The sequence below is a fragment of the Hyla sarda genome, chromosome 2, assembly GCF_029499605.1.
Source record: "Hyla sarda isolate aHylSar1 chromosome 2, aHylSar1.hap1, whole genome shotgun sequence".
Taxonomy (NCBI): domain Eukaryota; kingdom Metazoa; phylum Chordata; class Amphibia; order Anura; family Hylidae; genus Hyla; species Hyla sarda.
Window position 1 is genome coordinate 423,671,965 of NC_079190.1, and position 25,082 is coordinate 423,697,046.

The 25,082-nt window shown below is 41.4% G+C and overlaps 1 protein-coding gene and 1 long non-coding RNA gene across 9 annotated transcripts in view; one reads left to right on the forward strand and one right to left on the reverse strand.

Moving 5' to 3' along the window:
- Positions 1–24,938, forward strand: LOC130356866 (uncharacterized). 2 transcript variants are annotated; one of them, XR_008889019.1, is made up of 4 exons: positions 1–222; positions 12,206–12,468; positions 19,204–19,314; positions 24,810–24,938. It is a non-coding gene; the product is annotated as an uncharacterized LOC130356866 (long non-coding RNA). The 2 variants fall into 2 exon arrangements; XR_008889018.1 differs by lacking the exon at positions 24,810–24,938 and having other exon boundaries at positions 19,204–19,565.
- The window catches only part of OTC (ornithine transcarbamylase), a 94,778-nt gene continuing 75,511 nt past the window's right edge, over positions 5,816–25,082 (reverse strand). For 6 of the 7 annotated variants that reach the window (XM_056558923.1, XM_056558924.1, XM_056558922.1 and 3 more), the window contains 9 exons: positions 24,780–24,909; positions 20,903–20,984; positions 19,239–19,326; positions 16,280–16,433; positions 13,866–13,988; positions 12,659–12,712; positions 12,258–12,407; positions 8,804–8,941; positions 5,816–6,842 (listed from right to left, as the gene is read on the reverse strand). In XM_056558923.1, coding sequence (XP_056414898.1) covers positions 6,783–6,842; positions 8,804–8,941; positions 12,258–12,407; positions 12,659–12,712; positions 13,866–13,988; positions 16,280–16,433; positions 19,239–19,326; positions 20,903–20,951 — 816 coding nt within the window. In that variant the 5' untranslated portion in view covers positions 20,952–20,984; positions 24,780–24,909 and the 3' untranslated portion in view covers positions 5,816–6,782. Of the gene's footprint in view, positions 6,843–8,803; positions 8,942–12,148; positions 12,408–12,658; positions 12,713–13,865; positions 13,989–16,279; positions 16,434–19,238; positions 19,327–20,902; positions 20,985–24,779; positions 24,910–25,082 lie in introns of all 7 variants that reach the window. The other variant, XR_008889017.1, reaches the window with a different exon arrangement.

The window sequence follows — 25,082 nt, forward strand, 5'->3', positions numbered from 1 at the left end:
AGCTCAAAGACTGAAGAAAAAGAACTCCTAGAATACCCCTTTAACCATCCCAGGCTTAAGGAAGCCTAGGAAACCAATGCTGAGCATGTTTGACCTGGCATTCCGTGCTTCCTGATAGGCTAAACGTCCCCACTTGCAGCAAGGCTTGTAGCAGTAGCAAACAAGGGATGCCTCCAACGACACAACAGCTGTGAGCCACTGATGCAGCTGGAGTGAGGCCAGGTAAGTATGTTACACTAAGGTGGCAAAGAGCTTTCTTTTTCTCTCTGTGTATCTGTGATGTGTATGAAGGTGTGGCTGTCTGCTTCAGTTTTTAAGCTACGTCATCCACCTTCTCAGTAACAGCTGTAGCCACCATGGTGCGACTAACATGAGGTTTATGTTTTGGACACCACTATGAGTATTGTCCATATTGTTTTAAAGGTATCTCTTATTCCTCATGTAGAACCAGGATACTCCCCAGCACTGTACAAAGATTATGATTCTCGTCTCTCTGTCTTACACATCACTTCTTTAGAGATAGGGAGAGAACATGAAGGAAGGCCATAATAACAACAATTGGCCCAGATTTATCAAACTGTGTGAGAGAAAAAGTGGAGTGATTTTCCCATAACAACCAATCGCAGCTCAGCTTTCACTTTACCAGAACTCGTTAGCTGAGCTGTGATTGGTTGTTATGGGAAAATCCCTTCACTTTTTCTCTCACACATATAAAGCTAAGCCAGTATGGACAGGTTGAACATAAGTGGCTAAAATGTTGGAACTGCTCACCCGTTTCCCCTTATTTGGGTATAGATAAGGACTTGGCAATCAAACCCAGATGGGTGGGAAGAAGCTATCACTTTTCGCCCTGTTCATGGCTTGTCTTTAAACCAGGATTTATTTTTCAAAAGCATAAAAATTGCAATGATGGAGTTCATGGTTTGGGCAGCATGAAGCTGCTAATAGATTCCCTTTAAGGGTGTGAATCACATCTGAAAATATTTGTCATTGCCCAGTTTGGAGAAGGTTGGGCACCATTTTTATTTTTCTGCCTCAAGTAGCAAAAACGATCGCCCTAAAATATGTATGTAATTTTGCCAATGCAGATATGCCTAAAATAAGCAATGTCAGGTTTAGCATGCTTGACCAGGCAAAGTAATTTTTTTTAATGTATGGCTGCAAAGACAAAGAAGATGATTTTTAGATGAAACTAAGTTTCATTATCTCAAGTTGAGGCTGATATGACATTGCAAAGAGAATCGTAATGGAGAACAATGACCACAAGGAGCTTTCTCATCCATTATCATTGTCATGTTAACAGCCCTTGATGTATGTTATAGACATAATTAAGACTGATAAAGCTGTTTAAAGGGCAATCATGGCTAATGGTGTCCTTCTTTTAGTTTAGCTGAATAAGAAACACTGTCAATGTTGGTTTAATTCCATGAAGTATAGGAAGATAGGCCACAGACAGATAATTCTGGCACTTTTAGACAAGAATTAAACCTGTCCTTTACAAGATAAGAGCTCATGTGTCTAGTAATGCCTTGTGCTTGGAGCCTATACATCTCCTTATATGAAGCTGTACAGCCTCTGTGCCTGGGGTGTAACTACTGGTGATGGCAAGGGAGCCTAAAGGGGCACATTAGGTCTTTCTTTCATACAGGAGACCAGTGCTTTAAATAAAGCATCATGGTTAGGGGGCCTGTTACAGATTTTGCATTGGGACCCCACATCTACAAGTTATTTCTTTGCTCTTTGCATTGCCTTGAAGACATCGTTGTACTTTGTTAGTGATAAAATTATGAAATGTATAAAAATTAAAGGGAATCTGTCACTATGTTTTCACCATGTTAAGCTATTCACAGTACCAGGAAGCAGCTTCCCCATTCTACCTTTGAAATTTGGAAGTTTGAGTTTTTTCAAATATGCAGATTGGAAGCAAGGTCCCACAGGGTGTTCCTGATCACAAGTGCCCAGCAATTCTGTCCCTATCACTGCTTTTCTTCTACTGAATGTCCTATTTTCAACCACATGTATCGTAATCCCCGGCTTTCTCTTGGTACCCTTAAAGGAGAACTCCAGCAAAAGTTAACTTATCCCATATCCACAGGATAAAGGATAAGTAGATGACCGCTGGGACCCCAGCTCTCTCAGTGCTGTACTCGGGTCTTTTCAACACTCTCATAGAAATGAATGGAGTGCGTGCCGTCTGCAGCACACGCTCGTCACTGAGCACGGGTATCACAGGTGGTCCCATCGGTCAGACCCTACCCCCGCGTGATGAGCTACTTATCCCCTATCCTGTGTTGGAAAGAGACCACCTCCCAGACACTTTAAACAGTGCCATGTTTCCGATTTAATCTACAGGGTGGGCCATTTATATGGATACACCTTAATAAAATTGGAATGGTTGGTGATATTAAGTTCCTGTTTGTGGCACATCAGTATATGTGAGGGGGGAAACTTTTCAAGATGGCTGGTGACCATGCTGGACATTTTGAAGTCGGACATTTTGAATCCAACTTTTGTTTTTTCAATAGGAAGAGGGTCATGTGACACATCAAACTTATTGGGAATTTCACAAGAAAAACAATGATGTGCTTGGTTTTAACAAAACTTTATTCTTTCATGAGTTATTTTCAAGTTTCTGACCACTTATAAAATGTGATCAATGTGCTGCCCATTGTGTTGGATTATCCATGCAACCCTCTTCTCCCACTCTTCACACACTGATAGCAACACCACAGGAGAAATGCTAGCACAGGCTTCCATTATCCGTAGTTTCAGGTGCTGCACATCTCGTATCTTCACAGCATAGACAATTGCCTTCAGATGACCCCAAAGATAAAAGTCTAAGGGCGTCAGATCGGGAGACCTTGGGAGCCATTCAACTGGCCCACAATGACCAATCCACTTTCCAGGAAACTGATCATCTAGGAATGCTCGGACCTGACACCCATAATGTGGTGGTGCACCATCTTGCTGGAAAAACTCAGAGAATGTGCCAGCTTCAGTGCATAAACACATCATCATGTAGCAATTTCGCATATCCAGTGGCCTACATGGACTTGCACCCCACCCCCTCCCATAGACTTGCATTGAGGGGATGAGGGGGACGTCACACGGGGGCGGAGTCGTGACGTCACAATCTTACATCCCCATGGTCGGGATGGTATTAGCCTGAGGGCCTCCAGCGGCTCCGGAAGCCGTTACAGGTTGGTGCCGCATAGTAGAATGCGGTGGTCCCCAGTGGCGGGACCCCCACGATCAGACATCTTATCCCCTATCCAAAGGATGCTCTTTGTTAATAGACGTACTGTTGAATATTTTCCCACACATATATAGTTACAGTCATGCTGGGCAGCCAATATGAAAGAGGTTAATGGTCCAATAAAATTTTATTGGCAGGGATAGTCCCTCTGTTTCCAATCTATTCCGCTTCTAATCTGGTTTACTTGTTATACACACTACTATGCGTTTGCATCTTAATTTTGGACAATGTTTACAAAAAGCAATATAAGCCGTTTTATAAAAAAAAAAAAAAACACTACATTTGAGCAAAGAACATTATTTATTTCAGTGTAAGAGTGAGGTGTGTGGCAAACTTGAGAATAGAACTGAGAGGTGGTTTTTATAGGCCAAAGAATGCCTAAATATGATTCTAATCTGCTGGACCACCATATATGTAAGTATATACAAATGTACCTTGTTCCCACATCTCCACAGATCTTAAAACTATCTTATATTTTGTGTAAGCATAGTTCTGTGCCATTAGGATAGAAGCTTGCAGTTGTGTTCCTGAAGCCTACAGGAGATGGTGAACTTATATGTAAAGGTTAATTCATCAACCAGACCTTCTGGTCTGAAGTTCTCAAAATGTAATAAGTGAGGTTCAGAATGTCTACTATGTCTCACTCAATAGTAGTGTGTATAACAAGTAAACCAGATTAGAGGCGGAATAGATTGGAAACAGAGGGACTATGAGAAAATCTGACTACAGAGTCATGTTCTTAATAAACCGAGCTGATCTGCAGTAACCAGGCCTGGCCACTACTACAGTGAATGAAGCCAACTGCTTCAATTAGTAATTGATGCTCTTTCCTGATGATAGGACATCAGTTGTATTAGTGTATTAGCCCAGAAAACCCCTTTAAGGGCATGTTCACCCAATGGAATTTGTGCTGAATGTCAGCACGGACGTTCCACTGCAGCAGAGTCCCATTTATTTCCATGGGATTCTGTACCTCTGATTTCTATGAGATGGCACACTTCCATGCGGTCCTAGCGCCCTCTGGATAGGGCAAATGTGTGGAATATCCGCATGTGTTTTCCACATTACGCACATTTTTTTGCCGTGTGAACCCAGTCATAGGGGGAGGGATATGTGGAGAGTCTTTTGTCCCTGAATCTAAAGATCTTGATAAATGAGGGAGAACTAGTCTAGTCATACAAAATCTAGGAATAGAATAGAATCCAGGTATAGAAATTCAAAGGATATAAAGAATCAGAAATGTTGATGGGTATGGTTTGAAATAAGTACAAGGTGAAAGAACATTAATCTCTAAAGGGTACTTAATTTTTTTTTTTTTTTTTAAACAGCCTACATGCCTCTCCCCTGGTGACTCTGATATCCAGCTCTGCTGCTGTCTTTTTCCTCGTTCTTGAAGTCTGCTCGTTACACTTCGGCTCAACTGATCTATAGGCTGAGCGGCAGTGTAACATATTGGGGACTGGGGCTCAATACATCAAACTACCACTACTGCATTTACAACACTGTGGGATATGACTGCAGCTGCCGATCAGCTGAGCCACAGTGTGACAAGTTGCCTAAAAGAAGCAGGAAGACATTGCTGCGTTGGCGGGTGCAAGATCCCGGAGCCCCCAATGAGAGCTGCGGGAGGTAAGTCTATTTTTTACGGCTGGCATTCCGGGTAAGTTTTGAAAAAAAAAGTTGTATCCCAGAGTACCCCTTTGAAGGAAATTTGTCATCAGTATCACCTGCACTAATCTGTCAGTACAGACAGGTAGTGTACTGACAACAGCGGTACATACCTTGTCCCATTCCGTGCTGTGGTTCTCCGGCAAATCTCTTCGGTATCTTCAGCTTTGGGCCCAACTTGGAGCACATGCTGTTCTCTGCTGGATCCCACTGCTAGCAAACAGCAGCGTTGGCGCAACTAAGCTCCGCTCATGCTCCAAGTCGGGCCCAGAGCTGAAGATACCGAAGAGGATTGCCAGTGCCGTGTGAGGTCTTGTAAATTTATTTGGGAGGTAAGCTAAACAAAAAGCATCAATTTATTCTAAAAACAACATGATAAATTGTCCCCCAGCACAATACCATCCTGTTTATTCTGCTTTCCTAACCACAGTGCCATCCTGTCCATTCTGCTTCCCCCAGAACAGTGTCATCCTGTTTAGTCTACTTTCACCAGCACTATTTCATGGCATACTGTAGAATTTGATGTGTATTTGTATTGTTGTGCTGTGCTGTAATAGAGGAAGTAACTATGTGTGTACTGCTGGCAAACATCTCAGCTCTGGTTACATTACCTGAAATGTAAAGAATAAAAAATATCTGTGCACCATGAAGAGGTCTCTTAGGAGCTCAATAACAGCATGGGGCACTTCTACATTAATTTCTCTTCCCAGAACTCTTGCTTCCTAGATACATCCCCTGTAGAGAATGTTATTTGTATAAAACATTGTATCTGGAAAGTCAGGAATATGTTATTGTTTAAATGTTTTATGGAAGAAAATAATTAAAATCACTCTCTATGAAATGTATATATGTATTAGAAGATATTAGAAGCTATAGTTATTATTGCTGGAATTGCTGGAATTTATTTTTATTAATCCTTACATAGTTAGCATATGGTTAGAACAATGGTAGCAAATTCTACAACAAAACAGATATCGACAAATTATTAACAATATCTTTTGTCATTTTATCAACTGAAAAGCAATTTTAAAGGGAACGTGTCACCTGTTTCATGCTGCCCAAACCATAAGCAACATGAAAAGCTCAGGCGTTTAAAAAAGTTGCTGGGACCCAGGTAAGTAGTCACGGGAGGAGGATACTATGACTGCTCCACTCCCACCTTGAGTGATGCATGTTTCCCTAAGACTGTATAGGCAGAGATGCGGCACTCAAGGCCAGTGGGTCAAGAGGCAGCTTAAGGCTCCTCTTCCCATGACTGCTTAACAAGGTCCCGGTGTTTTTTTCTAGCTGTGTTTCTCTTAAACACCTGAGCGTTTTAGAGTGCATCAAAGTGTCCGAGCATCCCGCTGCCGATATCTGTTTCATGCTGCCTGTGGTTTTGGCAGAATGAAACGGGAAAGGCTCCCTTTTAAGCGTTCCATTGGGCATTACAACTTCTTCAAAGCAGTTGTTTTAATACAGGGTCCTCAATGATCGGCCCAGAGCCATGTCCCTTTTAGAACTTTAGCTTGAAAATGACAGCAAGGAAGCCATAGAGAGCAATTGGAGCACTGTCCACATGAGCTTAAAAAACAGTGTCCTCCTAGCTACAAAATAATTGGCATAACAATATGAAGAGCTTGTGGTTCCCCCCACCAATGTAAACTTCTGATTCATTACATTTGTGAGCAAATATCAGTAATCCTATTAAAATGTGGAGCACCCTGCACAAGAGTCATAATATTGTCCACCATATGGAAAGAGTTGTGTACAATGCCAATTATTCATTTGCATTGAGAAGAATTGAGTTGGGGTTTAATCTTGAGTATCAGTCTTGCTGCTTCACTGCAGTTACCATGCTGCTGAACTGTTCTGGGGCCTAAAATTTAGGTCTTGGCATCTGTGGCGAGTAGTCTGTCAGCAAAGAGGCCATCACCCCCTGAGGAACACAAATAGGCATTACGCTAAAACATTTATTTCAGAGCTTTTCATTTATGGAGTTTCACAACAATATACTATGCAAAAGAGTATATATAATAAAAGCCACAAAAAATTAAAAAAATGACAAAAAATTCCAAAAAAATAAAAAGTTTGACAAGAAAATAGTAAAAAAAAGCCTAACAGCCTTAGGTCAAAAGAAGCCAGACAGTAATCTGAAACATAGAAGATTGGGGTCTGAGCTATGTTGTCTATGAATCAGACCCCATAGTGACAGTGATGAGATTAAAGATTTTATTAACACTACAAGATATGATTGTTCCTGGATCAATTCATAATTATATACAGTCATGGATGTAAATGTTGGCACCCCTGAAGTTTTTCAAGAAAATGAAGTATTTCTCACAGAAAAGGATTGCAGTAACATGTTTTGTTATACACATGTTTATTCCCTTTGTGTGTATTGGAACTAAACAAAAAAAAAGGGAGGAAAAAAGCTAATTGGACGTAATGTCACACCAAACTCCAAAATGATTGGCACCCTTAACTTAATATTTGGTTGCACACCAAATTAAATATAAATAACTGAAATCAGTCGCTTCCTATAACCATCAATAAGCTTCTTACACCACTCAGCCGGAATGTTGGACCACTCTTCCTTTGCAAACTGCTCCTGGTCTCTGTTATTGGAAGGCGCCTTTTCCCAACAGCAATTTTAAGATCTCTCTACAAGTGTTCAATGGGATTTAGATCTGGACTCATTGCTGGCCACTTCAGAACTCTCCAGCCCCTTGTTGCCATCCATTTCTGGGTGCTTTTTGAAATATGTTTGGGGTCATTGTCCTGCTGGTAGATCTAAGATCTCGGCTGTAAACCCAGCTTTCTGACACTGGGCTGTAAAGTGCGACCCAAAATCCATTGGTAATCCTCAGATTTCATGATGCCTTGTACACATTCAAGGTACCCAGTGCCAGAGGCAGCAAAACAACCCCAAAACATCATTGAACCTCCACCATATTTCACTGTAGGTACTGTGTTCTTTTCTTTGTAGGCCTCATTCTGTTTTTGGTAAACAGTAGAATGATGGGCTTTACCAAAAAGCTCTATCTTGGTCTCATCTGTCCACAAGATGTTTTCCCAGAAGGATTTTGACTTACTCAAGTTCATTTTGGCAAAATTTAGTCTTGCTTTTTTATGTCTCTGTGTCAGCAGTGGGGTCCTCCTGGGTCTCCTGCCATAGCATTTCATTTCATTTAAATGTCGACAGTTTGTACTGACACTGATGCTCCCTTAGCCTGCAGGACAGCTTGAATATCTTTGGAACTTGTTTGGGGCTGCTTATCCACCATACGGACTATCCTGCGTTGACACCTTTCATAAATTTTTCTCTTCCGTCCATGCCCAGGGAGATTAGCTACAGTGCCATGGGTTGCAAACTTCTTGATAATGTTGCGCACTGTGGACAATGGCAAATCTAGATCTCTGGAGATGGATCCCTTGAGATTTGACCTTGATTTTTATATTGCCCACACCTGTTACTTGCCCCAGGTGAGTTTAAGGGAGCATCACATGCTTGAAACAATTTTCTTTTTCCACAATTTTGAAAGGGTGCCAATAATTTTGTCCAGCACAGTTTTGGAGTTTGGTGTGACATTATGTCCAATTTGCTTTTTTTCCTCCCTTTTTTGGTTTAGTTCCAATACACACAAAGGGAATAAATGTGTATAGCAAAACATGTGTTACTGCAATCCTTTTCTGTGAGAAATACTGTGTAATACTTTAATTTCATGGGTGCCAACATTTATGGCCATGACTGTATGTATATATATATATATATATATATATATATATATATATATATATATATATGTATATATATATATATATATATATATATATATATATATAAAATTAGTTAATTTTTTTCTAATAATGTTAATTCTTAAAACATTGTTTCCATACCAAAATTGTCCACTTTCTGTTTTCTGCTTCTTGGAAGACAAGTGACTTAGAAGAATAGAAAACCTCATCATCAACCTCTTCAGGCTTTCTTGGTAAACAGTGAAGGAATGTCCAGTTGGGTGCTGCTAATTTTGCTGTCTATATATTAAAATGAAATATAATGCTAATAAAATATCAAAAATGTATTATACAGTTTCATTGTACATAAAACTTTCATAGCAGCTCATCAGACATTGATTAGAATGCCTATATTATTACTGTCCCTTTAAGAAGTCTTGAAACAAGAAAAAAAATGTCTTCTACTCTCTTCTTATGCTTCTATTTAAAAATCTTAATCCTTCCAGTACTTCTCAGCTGCTGTATGCTCCACAGAAAGTTATTTTCTTTTTGAATTTATTTTCTGTCTGACCACAGTGCTCTGCTCTCTGCTGACACCTCTGTCTGTGTCAGGAACTGTCCAGAGTAGAAGAGGTTTGCTATGGGCATTTGCTCCTGCTCTGGACAGTTCCTGACATGGACAGAGGAGTCAGCAGAGAGCACTGTGGTCAGACTGGAAAGAAATTCAAAAAGAAAAGAATTTCCTCTGGAGCATACAGAAGTACTGGAAGGATTAAGATCTTTAAATAGAAGTAATTTACAAATCTGTTTAACTTTCTGGCACCAGTTGATTTAAAAAAAAAAAATAGTTTTCCACCGGAGTACCGCTTTAACCCCTTAACGACATCTGATGTAAATGAATGTCATAATGCGGCGGGACTTCCCATATATGGGTCTGTGGGTGAAAATATAAAAGAGTTATGATTTTTAGAAGGCGAGGAGGAAAAAACTAAAATGCCAAAATAAAATTGACCTGGTCCTTAAAGGGGTACTCCCGTGGAAAACTTTTTATTTTTAATCAACTGGTGCCAGAATGTTAAACAGATTTGTAAATTACTTCTATTACAAAATCTTAAAGGGGTAGTCCAGTGGTGAAAAACTTATCCCCTATCCTAAGGATAGGGGATAAGTTTGAGATCGCGGGGGTCCGACCGCTGGGGCCCCCTGTGATCTCTCTGTACGGGGCCCCGGCTCTCGGCCCAGATAGCGGGTGTCGACCCCCGCACGAAGCGGCGGCCGACACGCCCCCTCAATACATCTCTATGGCAGAGCCGGAGATTGCCGAAGGCAGCCTATCCTTAGGAGTCACTGGACTACTCCTTTAATCCTTCCAGTTCTTTTTAGGGGCTGTATACTACAGAGAAAATGTTTTTCTTTTTGGATTTCTCTTATGTCATGACCACAGTGCTCTCTGCTGACCTCTGCTGTCCATTTTAGGAACTGTCCAGAGCAGCATATGTTTGCTATGGGGATTTTCTCCTCCTCTGGACAGTTCCTAAAATGGACAGCAGAGGTCAGTAGAGAGCACCATGGTCGTGACATAAGAGAAATCCAAAAAGAAAAACATTTCCTCTGTAGTATACAGGCCCTAAAAAGTACTGGAAGGATAAATATTTTTTAATAGAAGTAATTTACAAATCCGTTTAACTTTCTGGCACCAGTTGAAAAGTTTTCCATGGGAGTACCCCTTTAAGGTCAAAATGGGCTTAGTCCTTAAGGGGTTAATAACTCTGAGATTATTTATCATTCTAATTCTGAAATAGTTTTTTTCATAACATATACTACTTTAAGATAGTGATAAATATTTGTTGATATTTGCATCATTTCTGTGCAAAAAAATTCAAAAATGTAAATAAAAATATTAAAAAAATTAGCAATTTTCTAAATTTTAAACTCTCTGCTTGTAAGGAAAATGGTCGTGCCAAATAAATGACATATTGATTCACATATAGAATGTCTACTTTATGTTGGCATAATAAAATAGATATATTTTTTACTTTCTGAAAACATTAGAGGGCTTCAAAGTTTAGCAGCAATTTTCCAAATTTTCATGAAAATTTCTAAATCTGAATTTTTCAGGGACCAGTTTGAAGTAGATTTGTGTGGCCTTTATGTTAGAAATTCCCAATAAATGATCCCATTTTAACAACTGCACTCCTCAAAGTATTCAAAATGACATTCAGAAAGTTTGTTAACCCTTTAGGTGTTTCACAGGAATAGCAGCAAACTGGAGCAGAAAAGTCAAAACCTCAATTTTTTATACTAGCATGTCGTTGTTGCCCCAAATATTTTATTTTTACAAGGGGTTAGCGGAGAAAAAACACCACAAAATTTGTGATCCAATTTCTCTTGATTCTGGAAATACCCCATTTGTGGATGTAAAATGTTGTGTGGGCGCACAACAAGGCTCAGGAGGGAAGGAGCAACTTTGATATTTTGGAGAGTGGATTTGGCTGGAATTGAAGTCGGGGGCTTGTCGCATTTACCTAGCCCCCATGGTGCCCCTCCCCCCCCCCGCAGTCATACATTTATCACCTATCCAGAGCATAGATGAATAATGTGCTTTGTGGATAACCCCCTTTGGCTTATCTCCCTCTAATGCTAATATCATTGTGACTATTCTAGTAGCCAGTGTAAAAATTTGAATATTTCAAGATATTTTTATATTTAGTAATAAAAACTATTTTTAAAATAATAAAAGTAAAATTAAGATTATAATAACTTGTGATTCTCTCATGATACTTTCCTTCAACATAACAGTGTTAAAGGGATACTCCGGCCCTGAGACATCTTATCCCCTATCCAAGGGATAGGGGATAAGATGTCTCACCACGGGGGTCCCGCCGCTGGGGACCCTCGCAATCTTGTATTTGCCACCCACCTAATGGAGCTGCACGCCACGGTGCCAGCTCACAAACAGCCGGGTGGCGACCACAGGGCTGGAGTATGGTGATGTCACAACTCCGCCCCCGTGTGACGTCACCCCCCCCCCCCACCCTGCTATGCAAGTCTATGGGAGGGGGCGTGACGGCCGTCACGCCCCCTCCCATAGACTTGCATAGCGGGGGCAGGGGGTGATGTCAGACAGGGGCGGAGTCATGACGTCACCATAGTCCAGCCCCGTGGTCGCCACCCGGCTGTTTGTGAGCCGGCACCGCGTCGTGCAGCTCAAACAGGTGGGTGGCAAATACAAGATTGCGAGGGTCCCCAGCGGCGGGACCCCCGCGGTGAGACATCTTATCCCCTATCCTTTGGATAAGGGATAAAATGTCTCAGGGCCGGAGTACCCCTTTAATTTTGTTGAGACACATATACATGCCTTCAGATATTCAGGTGGACTGATCTAGAAATAGATATCTAAGCACTGTATAGTACAAAGGTAAACGTGCTCCTGCGTTACATGGCAAAAAAGTAAAATCCTTGGCATTAGCGGGCTACAAAGGGTGGCAAGACTCACTTAGTAATTACCTGTCATGGAGGATGAGGGGTGTTCTGCCAAAGACTGATCTTTTCTTTTCTTCACAGAATTAAATGTGTACATGTAGCTGAACAAAGAGCAACAACATCCATCGTGTACCTGCATTGTAATCTGGTAACCTTTGAAATCCTGCAGACGCTTCTTCTTCTCCTCCTCTTGTCCCATGCTCACCCACGTGTCTGTAACCAACACATTAGCTCCACTGGCAGCTTGGAGCGGATCGTTTGTCATAAACAGCTTGGTTCCAGACTGCGAGACAGGAAAATGTGCAGATATCAGGGATTTTTCATGGCTACAGATTAACATAACAGTAAGTCGTGGAAGACAAGTAATGATATGATTATTGAGTACATGTGATAAAGTGGGCCCCATGCCGGGATCTTGAACGTATGTATCAGTTTCCTTTCAGTCAAAGCCACCCCTTTTTGTCTGTGCTATCAACATCATAGTGTTATGTAAAATACCAAATACGGTGTGCAAAAATTACACTGTATACTTACCTCTTTTGAAAATTGCTTAGCGGCTGCAATAATTGAAGAGTTTGGTTCATACCCCTGAAATAAAAATAATAGAAAATAGGAGTGATTAGTATATATGTGCAATATCAAAGTAGTATAAACACCTTGTGTATTTATATTTTTTGAATTGTTGAACAACATTGTAAAGGAAGGATGGTTCATGGAGAGTTAAATCCTGTTGACAATGAGTTTCCACTTTTTATTTTAACACCTATTAAAATGCCAGCAAAAATGCCAGAAGAACTACCACAGCTTTTTCCTGCATTTTGGCAGTTTTTCTGGTGTTTTTTCTGTAGTTTCTTAATGTGTGCGGAAACAGCCAATTTTGTAAACTTTAGCAGTTTTTTCACTGTATTCAGGTACCACTCTATGGGTCGGATGCTGAGCGCCCGATCTAGAGAGTGTAAGGAGACGAGGAGGGATGTACAGCATCAATACTCACCTCCCCCGGCCGTATAGTATACAGGGGTACATAGTGTACCTGTGTATACTATACAGGAGCCGGGAATCCTGTCACCAGACTGACAGGACTCTGTGCTCCTATAGCCCCTTTGGGCAGTATACACTATATACAGCTATCTATAGCTTTGAGATTGACATCACCTGGTCTTCCCAGATGATGATTGAGAACAATCAATGACACTGGCAGGTCTCAGCTTTGCAAAGGGGGAGGTGCATGCTATAAATTCTGCAGGGTGCCCAAACTTTTGCAGACGCCATTTCATTTTGAAAGTGTAAATGATGGAAATAAAATCTAACTTTGGTTGACATATTATAAGAATGTCTAATCTGTAATTTGATGCCTTTTGGAGATTTTTCCATCTTTCCTTGGCTTCTTTATGCACATTAATACAAATTTTTACCTGGGGTGCCCAAACTTTTGATCCCCACTGTAGCTTGTAGCTTGTAGCTTTTGGGCCCGATGCATAATCTGCAACAGGGCCCCATATGCAAAATATAATACTGGTCTCTTATGGGGCAGTTGTGCTCTGAGGCCCCCTTAGGCTCCAGAGCCCCGATGCGACTGCTACCTCTGCTACCTCTATAGCTACGCCCCTCCATACAGCATGTACTATTTTTCCACAGTCTTCTCCAGAACTCCATAAATCTTCCCTTTTATGCAGTTAATAAATCAGCTTTTTTCCATAATTATGGGACAGCACTCCCATAGAGACATGATCACATTTACCTTTGGTGTTGCAATGTGCAGATTCATTCCTAATTTTGCAGCACTCAGCATGATTGAATGTAGGACGTTATTCCCATCACCGATCCAGGAGATAGTAAGTCCTTTGAGGTGGCCATAATGTTCCTGTGCAGAAGATTATTAGCGCAATCATTTATCACTATAGAACATTTTTGCTAGTCAGATTTTTTTTTTTGTAATACTGTAGATAGATACTAAAGACAACGATAGGCAGTTCTGAACTTTATTAGCTTCAGGACATGACGACAAGTTGCCAATTTTCGAAAATGTTAGGGTAATTTAGGTAATTACATTTTTGGTACATGGACTGTGTTCCATTTCAATATCCTTATGTGAATCTATTGTAAAGCCTTAACTTGTACACGTAATACAGTTAGGCTACCAGACTGTATAAAAGATATAGAAAAGTCAAAGAGGGTTCAAAGCCAAGCAATTTGCTTCTTAAATGGAATGGAAGGTCCCTAGGAAATCTATCTTACTAGAAATTACCTTACTGCATGAGAGAGCATCCATGCAATTTTGGTTAAAGAGTACCTCTCATGATCTTGTTATATTTTATAATCCTCCCAGTTCACTGCCCCCATCATGAAAAACCACCCCCTGCCTTTATTTCTATAATTTTTTTAGTTTTCTACCTTGATATTGCTCTGTATTTTCTGCTCAGTCAGATTTACAGACTGGGAAGGGGTGTTTGAAGCCATACAGGGGAGAACTTCCTCCCTCACTCTGCTACACACAGCCCAGAGCAGTTCAGTGTGAGATAAGCTATGATTGGCTAAGGCTGCACACCCCCCTCTCAGCACTCCAGACGGCATTTTGTGATTTTGGACTTCTGCAGGAGTCCAAAGTCTGTGCAAGAGATGGGGGGAAATGGGGGGAAAAGTAGGGAGACACCTAGTGGCAGCTTTTTTAAACATGAATAAAACATAGAAAACATTCATTCTTTTAAAATAAAGTACATTAGAAAAATTTTGTATTTACCATAAGCAGTGCAAAAGCAAAAATTAGTTTTAATGACAGCTCCCATTTAAAGGAGTTGTCTCTTCGGAGACCCTCAGAGACCCTTTAGAATGTTACAGCTCTTCCTAGCACCTCCAGCAAACAGCTCATTTTAAAGCCAGCCATGAATTTCTCCTGTAGCAACCTCAGGGGACATGCAGTATTACATGGCACCGATACAAATAAATGGCTGTCCTTATAATACAAAGATGGCATAAGTGTACTATAATGGAAGTTCTCCTAAAACTGGTCAGAAACATGCCATTTAAATTTGTCGGAAGGTTACCTGTGTGTGTGTGTGTGTGTGTGGGGGGGGATCTGCGACTCTTATCAATATAATAAACATACGTCTCCACACTCATTTCAATAGAGGCGGTAACACAACCACTGGCAAAAGCATGGGGCATTCATATCCTGTTCAGGACAGTTCCTCCTGACATGGACAGAGGTGTCAGCAGAGAGCATTGTGGTCAGACAGAAAATTAATTTAAAAAGAAAAGGACTTCCTCTGCAGTATACAGCAGCTGATAAGTACTGGAAGGATTAAGACATGGAGCTGTTTTTTTTAAGAAATAATCTGTTTTTCTATTCCTGGATAACTCCTTAAGGTAGTGGTCTCAAATTGTGGCCCTCCAGATGTTGCAAAACTTCAACTCCCAGCATGCCCGGACAGCCAACGGCTGTCCGGGCATGCTGGGAGTTGAAGTTTTGCAGCATCTGGAGGGCCACAGTTTGAGACCACTGCCTTAAGGGAGTGTTTGTGTGAAAAATCTTGTATCCCCTACTCACAGGATAGGGAATAAATATCTGATCGCCCCCACGATCTCCAGAATAGTATACTGAAACAAGTGCTAGGGACCTTTCCTTCTGTTGTGGGGTCTGGTTTTGCAATCCTACCAGTGTAATATGATCATGTCAGACTGTTGGCCCTTTTATCTAAAGCCGAGATACAAAAGGGGCTACATAATAAGTATTTGTATATGAATCATTAATCCCCAACATAAAAAATATAGCAGCTTAATAAAAAAGAATTGAAAATAACTCAGAAACTCATAGAACAACAGCCTGGTTGCATGAATGTATGACTTCCACTAAGTTATACAAATGATGTGCAGTTCTAATGAACAATGTTTTTTATTCTTGAGCACCTATCTCCTATAGGATAGAATGTGCGGGGATTGATGTTTTTGCAGCGCTTATTAGTCACAGTATGGAATTGCTTAGCAACGGAGAGAACGGCAACATAACACCCACTGAGCCGAAGCCTGATTTTTATGTCGTCCACGCCGATACTAACTATTCTGAGGAATTCCCAGGATTGTCTGCCTCATACTTGGCTGGCAAGGCTACAGTATTCAATTGTTGATAGGGAATATGAACCGGCCATTGCAACTAACCTGAATAGTTAGATAGTCAGCTAGAATCTGAATGGGGTGAAAGTCATCAGACAATCCGTTCACTATTGGAATTGATGCTTCTTTAGCCAACAGTTCCAGGTCTGACTGGTGATAAACTCGAGCTAAAACAGCATCCGTCATTCCAGACAAGACCCTAATGGAAAAGTAATATGCCAGAAAAACAGAATTACTTATTCATCATGTTTCATTAAACATTATGTTACTATTTTATCTGGATCTTTTAAAGGAGTAGTGTAGTGAAAAATAACTTATCCCCTATATCCCCAAAGGATAGGGGATAAGTTATAGATTGCACTGGGTCCGACCACTGGGACCCCCTGTGATCTCCTGAACGGGGCCCCGACAGTCTGCTGAAAGGGGGCATGCCGACCCCCGCACGGAGCAGCAGCCAACACGCCCCCTTCATGTATGCCATAGAGATATATGGAGGGGGCATGCCGGCCGTGGATTCCTGCAGGGGTCAGATTAGCTGCTCCCGGAAGACCCCCCGCAATCTATAACTTATCCCCTATCCTTTGGATAAGGGACAAATTATTTTTCACTGCTCTACTCCTTTAACATCATGTTGATTTTAGGTTCATGAGTTATTTGTGCACATTAGGGGTTATACCAAGAATAAATCTATTTACTTATCCTGTGGATCAGCATCTGATCGATGGGGGTCTGGACGCTGGTACACCCACCAATCATGAGAGCATCCATTGTCCCATGTGTGAATGCAGACATGACTGTATGCCACTCCATTTACTCACTGTAGGACTTTTGGAGATAGCCAAGTATTGAACTCAGCTATGTTAGACAGTCTCATAGCAAATGAATAGAGAGGTACTGGAGCATTTGCACTGCAAATCCACACAAGAAACAGGGACCTGGTGGTGGAAACCCCACTGATCAGTTAGGCTGGGTTCACATATATCAGGTGACCGGCATAGTTTCCCTCCAGAATGCACCGGAGACAAACTGGTGCTAGAACTGATCCCATCCTTTTCAATGGGACAGTTCACAATCATCCAGCATCTCAATTTTGACACCGGATGGTTGGACACGCCGGAAAGCACCGGACAGGGGAATGCAGCTTGCTGATGCTGGATGCCATACAACTGATGAGAACTTGTTATCATTTGTGGCATCAGTTGTGTCGAGATCTAGGCTGAGTTCATCTATGCCGGATGTGAACCAAGCCTTATTTATCTCCTATCTTGTGGATAGGTGATGAACCCTTTAATATTTAATTATACAGTCAACAGTCCTAGTCATATTGTATGACATAATTGGTGGTCCACTTTTTTCTGTTTGAGTTAAAAGATTATTGGGGCTGGGAATAAGACTAAGGCTACTTTCACACCATGAACTAGGCTCTGTTACAAATGGATGTTAAGGGCTGTTTTTTTTTTTTTTTCACTTTTACTGCCCTTAACGTCCGTTATTGTAACAGAGCCTAACGGGAGTCATAACAGCAAAGAGGATCCCGTTCACTTGAATGGGATTCCTCTAACGTCCGTTATAACTCCCGTTATTTCAGCCGAAGATAGGAGGAGAAAAATACATTTTTCTCCGGCTATCTTCCTAACGGACGTCACCTACCGGGCACAAATGGTAGTGTGAAAGGAGCCTAAGAGACAAGGGAGAGAAAAGTATTTAAAAAAAAAAAGGGTCACACAGAGTCACCAAATCCCAACCAGGTAGACAACCCAGTCCACTGACATAGTTTAGTTGTTGTTAAGTTGTATTGGTTCATCATTTGTTATTGTTCTCTGAGTACCAAGTAGTGTTTTGGAATAGTTTTTGATATGATTTTAAGGATTTATACTATGGATTTCCACAAGTCAAATAAATATCAGTTTCTACTTTTCTTTAGTAGTTGTGTTAACCCAATCCATTCTTATAAGATACATTTTCCTAGGCTAGGTTTAACTATGTCTGTATGATTGCTTTTGTTGCTGTTTTTTTTTTTTTTTTTTTTGGGGGGGGGGGGGGGGGGGGGCATGTAAGAGGATACATGTGTGTTTGAAATATACAGCAGAAAGACCTGTATAATTAGACAAGCCTAAAGACAATGTTAGAGATCAGTTGATTCCTCTTGGCTGGAACACTGGTATACTCTGGTATATGAACCATCAAGATGTTTCTTAGAGCTCAATATGTAGTCTTTGTGGGCAATTTTTAAGGACATTTCTCAACTGGAAATGGTTGTAATGTATTTGAGAAACTCTTTTAGGTTTGTATTATATCGGGTGTAAATTCTGTATTATATTTAACCTATTTAGTATCCCTGTAGATTACAAGCCTTTTAACCTTTTCAATCTGACCATGCTGAATTTGATGGTGTATTATGGTGCTCTTACAGGTTCAAGTTTTGCTCAGGTTCTGTGAGGCAACTCTGTCAACCCTGTTGGCTTCTCTTTGCTCTAGATCCCTCTCTGTTTGGGTATACGGGGAGATCTATCTTTTACTCGAACAGTGATTCTGGTAGGTTCAAGAAAGTGATGACAGTTTTCCTTTAACACTTCTTCCTACTGGATTCTCTTCTGGTTTTGGGTCTCCAAAGTAAATAAAAAACCTGCCACAAAAGGCTGTGCCACCTCAAATGGGGCTTAGTTATAAGAGCTTGGCAACTCAGAATTCACCTACAGTATTATAAAAGTATAGCCCTGACTGACTGCACTGTTACTAGAATAAGTCTACATTTTTGTTGTGACTATAACACTGCCTATAGGTAGTCAAGGTGTTAACTATGCTACAAAGAATAATTAAGCAGTAAATCATGTGTAGGAAGTAGAATTTCCTGGCGGTAGTTATTTTATTATTCAGACATTTTTTTAATTGGAAACACAGCTTTATAGACAAAACTCTGGCAATGTATGTTGGATTAATACAAAACAGCATTTTTCTCTTACAAACAGATAACTCTGTAGGGAACAGACAACATGAAAGAGACCTTGCTGTGTCCTTCAGGCTTTCATTGACTCCCAAATGAATATCCTGCGTGGTGAGAAAACAAGGATGTCCTCCAAGTAAAGCAAATCCTATAAGTATATTATAGAAATGTAAAATTATATTTTTAAGACTGGAAAATTATGTGGCACAAAAAAACGTCTTAAGTTTAGCAGCTATGAGGCCATTTATCTCATAATTTCCTAAAAAAAAGGGAAAAAATTGCATCATCCTTTCCATCTAGAGATACATGTTATTGTGAACATAATCTATGAAGTGTTAGGGAATGTTTATTGGAAAGATGTGGAATATCTCCTATTAAAAAGATCTGTATGGTTTCATGAGTTGTTTTATGCACACTAAAGGGCAGGGTCACACGGGGCACATCCACAGAGTATTTCACACTGCGGATGCGCTCACAGCAGTCACAGAGAGACTGCAGAGCAAGTGACTGCTGGCGGCACATCAGCAGCATGAAATACACTGCGGATGCACCCCTTGTGACCTTGCCCTAAGGCTGTATTTTATGTTGCACCTGCCACATGTGGACAAGACCATGCACACTTGTGATGGTCAATGTACGCACAAGTTTGCTAACAAAACTGCAGTATTACCAGCCAAATTGGGTGGCAATTGGTCCCCGCATGCCAGCAACTTCATCACGAGAACCCATTCTGGAAGGGTAAATATTTTTTTAATAGAAGTAATTTAAAAAGTTGATTTAAAAAAAAAAATTCCACCAGAGTACCCCTTTTAGGACAATAAGGACAATGGACGTATATGTATATACAATGGACGTATATGGTGGTATATTTATATATGTATATTGTGCCTGCACAATATACATATATGTATGTATATATATTCACATACATGTGTATATGTGAATACAGAGCAGGGAGGTGGAGGGGATTGTATAAATATGTATGAGCAGGCCGATCATTGAACAAACAGTGCTGATGTCATAGTGATCGAGGCCGCCATCGTAACCCTGCTCATGTCCCTGGCTGATCATTTGCATAATCACAATTATGAAGATAACGGTGGAATGCCACAACGGATCCAGGCAGGGTAGGCATTGTTTTAACCAGCGTCACCCACACTACCAGCCGGTACCACTGGTTAGTGCGGGCGAGTCTGCTGACAGTTTTCCTTTAAGGCCAAAATGGGCAGTATCCTTAAATGGTTAAAGGGAGTCTGTCAGCTGCAATTTATGTTCCAAAATACTAGATCACTTTCAGTCCACCACTGGTTCATTACCTATAACCTTAGGGTCTATTCACACGGCGGAATTTCGTCCCTCAACTGAAAGCCCAATACACTTCTATGGGATTCCGCACTCCCGTTGACACTTCGTAATTTCCGATTGCGGATTTCCGCAAGTGGAAATTCCGAAATGTCAACAGGAGTCCGGAATCCCATAGAAGAGTATTGGGCTTTTATTTGAGGTGGAATTCCGCTGTGCAAATAGACCCCTTAGAGACGCACAGTTATGAATGGGAATTATAAACACAAATTAGTATTTTTCTATTTTTTTTCAAGAATATTTGTAAAGTTGCTTTTATTTTTTCATTTCAGAAATATTAGAGCAACAAAATGATGATAAAATGTTTACATAACCTTTAAAAAAAAAAAAACTGTGATCCTTTTTAGAAAAGATCACATTACCTGTTTCAGTGGAAAGTCTAGTTCTGGTGCTTCTCTTCTCAAATATCATCGCAAGAGATTTTCCCTGTAGTAAAGGCAGATACTAGGGAGAAAACAAAAGAATTATGCGATAAAACATGCCAACAACACCTGGCATGTACTTAGCTGTACTCTAAAGAAATTAATCTCATCTAGAAGGATACATGTGCTATTATTTGTATACCGTATATACTCGAGTATAAGCCGACCCGAATACAAGCTGAGGCCCCTAATTTCACCCCAAAAACCCAGGAAAAGTTATTGACTCGACTATAAGCCTAGGGTGGGAAATACATCATCCCCCCTGTCATCATCCAGACCCCCGTCATCATCCCCCCCCCTACATCATCACCGCTTGTCAATCCCTTCATCAGTGGTCTTCAACCTGCGGACCTCCAGATGTTGCAAAACTACAACTCCCAGCCATCGGCTGTCCGGGCATGCTGGGAGTTGTAGTTTTGAAACCTCTGGAGGTCCACAGGTTGAAGGCCACTGCGGCCTTCATCATCATCCAGACCCCCCCCCCCCCCCCCCCGTTTTGTTTTCTACTCACCTCCCCTCGGTGTGAAGGAAGGGTGAGCTGGTCCGGGCCATCTATGCTGCAGGCACCGTCCGGTGGGAGGGTTAGTCGTTCCGGGCTGTACATTTTCAACGGAGGGGCCCTCTTCTCTGCGCTCCGGGCCTGCCCCGAACTAGTGACGTTGCCTTAACGATGCCGCAATGGGACGTTCATGCGCGTCCCTGTGCGTCCTCGTCAAGGTAACGTCACTAGTCCGGGGCAGGCCCGGAGCACTGAGAAGACGGCCCCCCTAGTAAAAATGGACAGCCCGGAACGACTAACCCTCCCCACCGGACGGTACCTGCAGCATAGATGGCCAGGACCAGCTCACCCTAACTTCCCACCGAGGGGAGGTGAGTAGAAAACTAAAGGGGGGGTCTGGATGATGACGAAGGCCGCAGTGGTCTTCAACCTGCGGACCTCCAGAGGTTTCAAAACTACAACTCCCAGCATGCCCGGACAGCCGATATATTGGGCATGTGGTAAAGGGATTCTGTTGCACAGACATGTCAAAGGTTAAGATTTGTGAGGGTTCCAGTGTGGAGTCCCCCTCAGATTGCTAGTTATAGCTCGGTACAGTACATTGCAGCACACTTCTCTCTTCAGCTGGGCACGTAGTACGACTAATGCTTCATAAATTATAAAGGAGCATATCAAACTGACCGCACAGGCTTTACTGGCTATAACCCATACCAATCTTAAAGGGGTATTTCGGCCCTAAGACATCTTATCCCCTATCTAAAGGATGTCTGATTGTGGGGGTCCCGCCACTGGGGCCCCCCGCAATCTCTTATGCAGCACCCACCTGTGTGAGCTGGACGCCAGCGGTGGAGGCTCCAAGTCGGAATCCTCACGCCTATGGGGCCGGAGTATCGTGACGTCATGACTCCACCCTGTGTGATGTCACACCCTGCCCCCTCAATGCAAGTCTTTGGGACAGTCACAGTGATGTCACAGTGCCCGAAGCCCCTGGCTGATCGTTTGCATAATCGCAATTATGAAGATAACGGTGGAACGCCACAACGGATACAGGCATGGTAAGCATCATTTTAATCAACGTCACCCACACTACCAGCCAGTACCACTGGTTAGTGCAGGTGACTCTGCTGACAGTTTTCCTTTAAGGTCAAAATGGTCAGTGTCCTTAAAGGGTTAAAGGGAATCTGCCAGCTGCAATTCATGTTCCAAAATGCTAGATCACTTTCAGTCCACCCCAGATTCATTACCTACAACCTTAGTTACAATTAAATATAATTGGACATGCTATTAAAGCATTCTAAAGATAAAGAACTAAAGAACATGTCCACTTTTTCTGAAGCTATTGGCTTTTTAAACATGGCAATAATGTTGTTTACAACTGAATTTATATAGCCCTATATGGGTAAATACATATACATTGATAGATCGCTTTATAAACTCAGTCTACAGCTCTGTTTTAGTCATACATGCAATATATATACTGTATATCTATCTATATATATATATATGTATATATATGTCCTATCGAAATTTGGAATCCTGTGAGAAGTCATGTAAGCTACAGATATCTGCAGAAGTTTTGAAGGACCTTAGGTGACATGAGTATGCTGTGCAGGTTCGGGTCAAGTCCAAGGACCTGTTACTGTTTGGGCATATATATTCCAAGTAATTTCTGGAGACATTCATGCTTGTGGTGTGAGCAGAGCTTGCGCCCCCTATAGGAGAGGAAGGTATCCTCCTTTATAGGGGCAATCTTAGGGGATAATATATGGAGAACAAAGGGGCCTAATACTATGTGGAGGCAGGGTGAGGGGGTGTAATACTATATTGGGTCAGTGTAAGGGGCCTAATACTATATAGGGGTAGTGTGAGGGGGCCTAAAATTATATGGGGGCTGTGTGAGGAGGCCTGCTTCAATATAGGGCAATGTGAGGGGGCCTAATAATATATGGGGGAAGTGTGAGGGGCCTAATACTATATGGGGGCAGTGTAAGGGGCCTAATACTATAGGTGAGCACTGTTGCTGTTTGGAACAATACACATGGGTAATTTGTTTAGAGGAGGTGCTGGAACGAGGATTCTAAAATGTCTGTTCGGCAGATTCTGTGGAGATGGGTCATGGTTGGGAGCAATCCTCATAATTCCCAGGACAGATGGAGAATAAAAGGGAAAGTAATTTGCTCCAATCAGAAAAGACATTGAGGGAGATTTATCAAAACCTGTGTAGAGGAAGAGTAGTGCAGTTGCCCATAGCAACCAATCAGATTGTTTCTTTGTTCAAACCTTTGTAAAAATGAAAGAAGCTATTTGATTGGTCCCTAAAGGCAACTGCACCACTCTTCCTCTACACAGGTTTTGATAAATCTCCCCCATCATCTCTAAGTCACTGAATGATTCAGTAACAGTATAGTGGTATAAGTCAGCCATTAACCAGTGATAATGGTAGTGGCCATGGTGTGGCAGTATTAGTAAGATGGGTGGTGAAAAAAAGGGGTGCAACCAAGTGGTGGAAAAAATTAGGTTTTGCCTATGGTGAAAAAAAATATCCTTGCACCAGCCCTGTGTGGGAAGTGCAGCAGTAAAGGCTTAGTGATAGAGACAGCCTGCTACAAGAGCCGCTTTTCTGAGAGGCAAACGGTCTGCTATAAGAGCTGCTCCGCATAGATAGAGACAGACTGTTACAAGAGCTGCTTTGCAGAGAAGAAGACAGCCTATCACAAGGGCTACTTTGTAGAGACATAAACAGCTCATTAAAAAACCTACTTCAGGGATGGCCTGACACCACAGGTCCAAGTGGAGGTTCAGTAATGTGAGAGTACATGGAAAAAAATTAGTATAGAGCTCTAAATGGTATCGTTATTTGTACACTGTGTGGCAGTGCACCATGTAAAGAGGGCCAACAGTAGATACCTCATAGGGTCAGTCTAACCTAAGGCTAGCCCTGTGAAAGTGGCTGCTGATAGCAACCATTCATTTTCTAGATTTATTTTTCATGTACAGGTTGTACCATTTCATATTTCATTCCAAATGCCAGTGAATATTGTTTATTTTCCTTTTATGGCTACCACATATCCTGTAATATTTTATGCTCCATATACTATCTATAATCTCTTTTTGGAATGAACAGAACAATACAAAATGTAGAATAAAACCATCCCTAGACACTCCTTTTTTTCCTTCTACATTAAGAGCCAGATATGGACTGCTTGAAATGGAAGGCAGCTGTTTTTTCCCTTTTCATAAATAGGTTGATACTCCCGGAGTACATAAAATGGTACGTGAGCATAGCCTAATGTAACACATTCATGATTCACTTCTCACCTCTCCTTTTTGCTTTATCCTGTGTTTCAGATCTGCTGAGACCCACAGAAAATGCTTTATTTCTTCAGCATTGTAGTTTTTCAGTGTTAAGAGATCACGACCCTTTAGCTGTAGATTGGTGCGAGAAGACCTGTGCATGAAGAGAAACATCTTATAGTTAAAAAGAAATACGTATGTGTTGCTAATGCTGAGTTCACACTATTTTGGGCAATTTAGTTTGTGTTCTCTTCATTCTATTTCCTTTCCAAAGAAAAGATGTATCCTGTTTCTCTCTGCCAGAATTCATTCACACTTTTGGGGAGA